At 41.7% G+C, this 1,566-nt stretch overlaps 1 protein-coding gene across 1 annotated transcript; it reads left to right on the top strand.

Annotated features, from left to right (window-relative positions):
* Positions 1-217: 217 nt before the first annotated feature.
* Positions 218-1,153, top strand: LOC138168435 (olfactory receptor 4S2-like). Its single transcript, XM_069097460.1, has one exon. The coding sequence runs from the start codon at positions 218-220 to the stop codon at positions 1,151-1,153; it is 936 nt and encodes a 311-aa protein (XP_068953561.1).
* The last annotated feature ends 413 nt before the right edge of the window (positions 1,154-1,566 follow it).

Genomic DNA, 1,566 nt, shown 5'->3' with positions numbered 1-1,566 from the left:
CCTTTTACTTTTAGACAGTTTTAAGTTTTAAGCAGTTAATAAGAATGGTTCTTTAAACTGCTCTGAATTCTCCAAGCTCCAAGTAATTTTCAACATTACTTATGGATTTACATTAGGATGTGTTGTCTAGTTTGAGGTTGTCTCCAACAATGCTCATTGTTGTCTGTGACATTTATGAATCTCTGCAGGGAACTAGAATTTTCAAACTTGGGCTTCCATGGAAGTAGCCAACAACGTTACTGAGTTTGTGTTTCTGGGGCTATCCCAGGATCCTAAGATGCAACTGATATTCTTTGCCCTGTTTCTCCTCTTCTATACCGTGATTATAGTGGGGAATCTGCTCATCCTACTCACAGTAAGCTTTGAGTCTAAGCTCCAAACTCCCATGTATTTTTTCTTAAGTAACCTCTCCTTTGTGGACATTGCCTACTCATCTGCCACAGCCCCCAAAATGATTGCAGATTTCATCTCAGAACACAAGACCATCTCCTACTGGGGCTGTGTTGCCCAAATGTTCACCTTCCACTTCTTTGGCTGTGCTGAGATTTTTGTCCTGACGGTAATGGCATTTGACCGCTATGCTGCCATCTGTCATCCTCTACGCTATACCACCATCATGAGTGCTAACACCTGTGCTGTGCTGGCCTTATTGTCCTGGGCAGGGGCCCTGGGACACTCCTTTGTGCAGACCCTTCTGACTTTCCAGCTTCCCTTCTGTAGTGCTCAAGTCATTGATCATTATTTCTGTGATGTTCATCCTGTCCTCAAACTTGCCTGTGCAGATACCTCCTTGGTGAACTTGCTGGTGGTGGCCAACAGTGGTCTCATCTCCCTGGGCTGCTTCCTCATTTTACTAGCTTCTTACACAGTAATTCTGCTTAGTCTCCGGAAGCACTCGGCAGAGAGCCGACGGAGAGCTCTTTCCACCTGTGGCTCTCACTTAACAGTAGTGACTTTCTTTTTTGTCCCATGCATCTTCATCTACCTTCGCCCATCTACTACCTTCCCACTGGACAAGGCAGTCTCTGTGTTCTACACCACCATCACTCCAATGCTGAATCCCCTCATCTACACCCTGAGGAATGAGGATGTGAAGAATGCCATGAAGCGGTTATGGAGTCACAAAGTTTTGGGGGAAGAAAAGAAAGGATGAAATACATCAGAATTACAGAAACATAGTACTGTTGGGGACCCTTACAGACCAAATCACTCCATAATGAAGTGAACCTATCGGATTCAAAATTTCTAGAAAATAATTTACACTCTTATAACAAATTTCATTGTCTAAGAAGCTTCTTTTCTAATCTACTATGGATGGTTGTATTTTGAGGAGGGTTGGGTATAGGGGAGAACTTTGATATCAGTAATAAGACAGAAAACCCCAAGAATTCTCATCTAGTTGGAAACTATATCTTTCTCTTATTTCACTGATAAAGATACATTTCAGAGAATCCTTGCTTCAGAGATAGAGTGCTTAAGAAAACACATATATTCTTGTTTTTACACAGTAAATTCAAAATAAACAGTGACAGAACAGTGATTGTAATGATGAAGAAATGAAAATTG

The sequence above is a fragment of the Petaurus breviceps genome, unplaced genomic scaffold (genome assembly GCF_028583685.1).
Source record: "Petaurus breviceps papuanus isolate PSGF00001 unplaced genomic scaffold, PetGlider_PUasm1.0 37, whole genome shotgun sequence".
Taxonomy (NCBI): Eukaryota; Metazoa; Chordata; class Mammalia; order Diprotodontia; family Petauridae; genus Petaurus; species Petaurus breviceps.
The sequence above is the reverse complement of the archived record's forward strand: the minus strand, read 5'-3'. Positions and strand labels throughout refer to the sequence as shown.

What these genes read in the sequence shown, in the direction of transcription:
- LOC138168435 (XM_069097460.1), top strand. Translation starts at nt 218, where the DNA reads ATGGAAGTAGCCAACAACGTTACTGAGTTTGTGTTTCTGGGGCTATCC.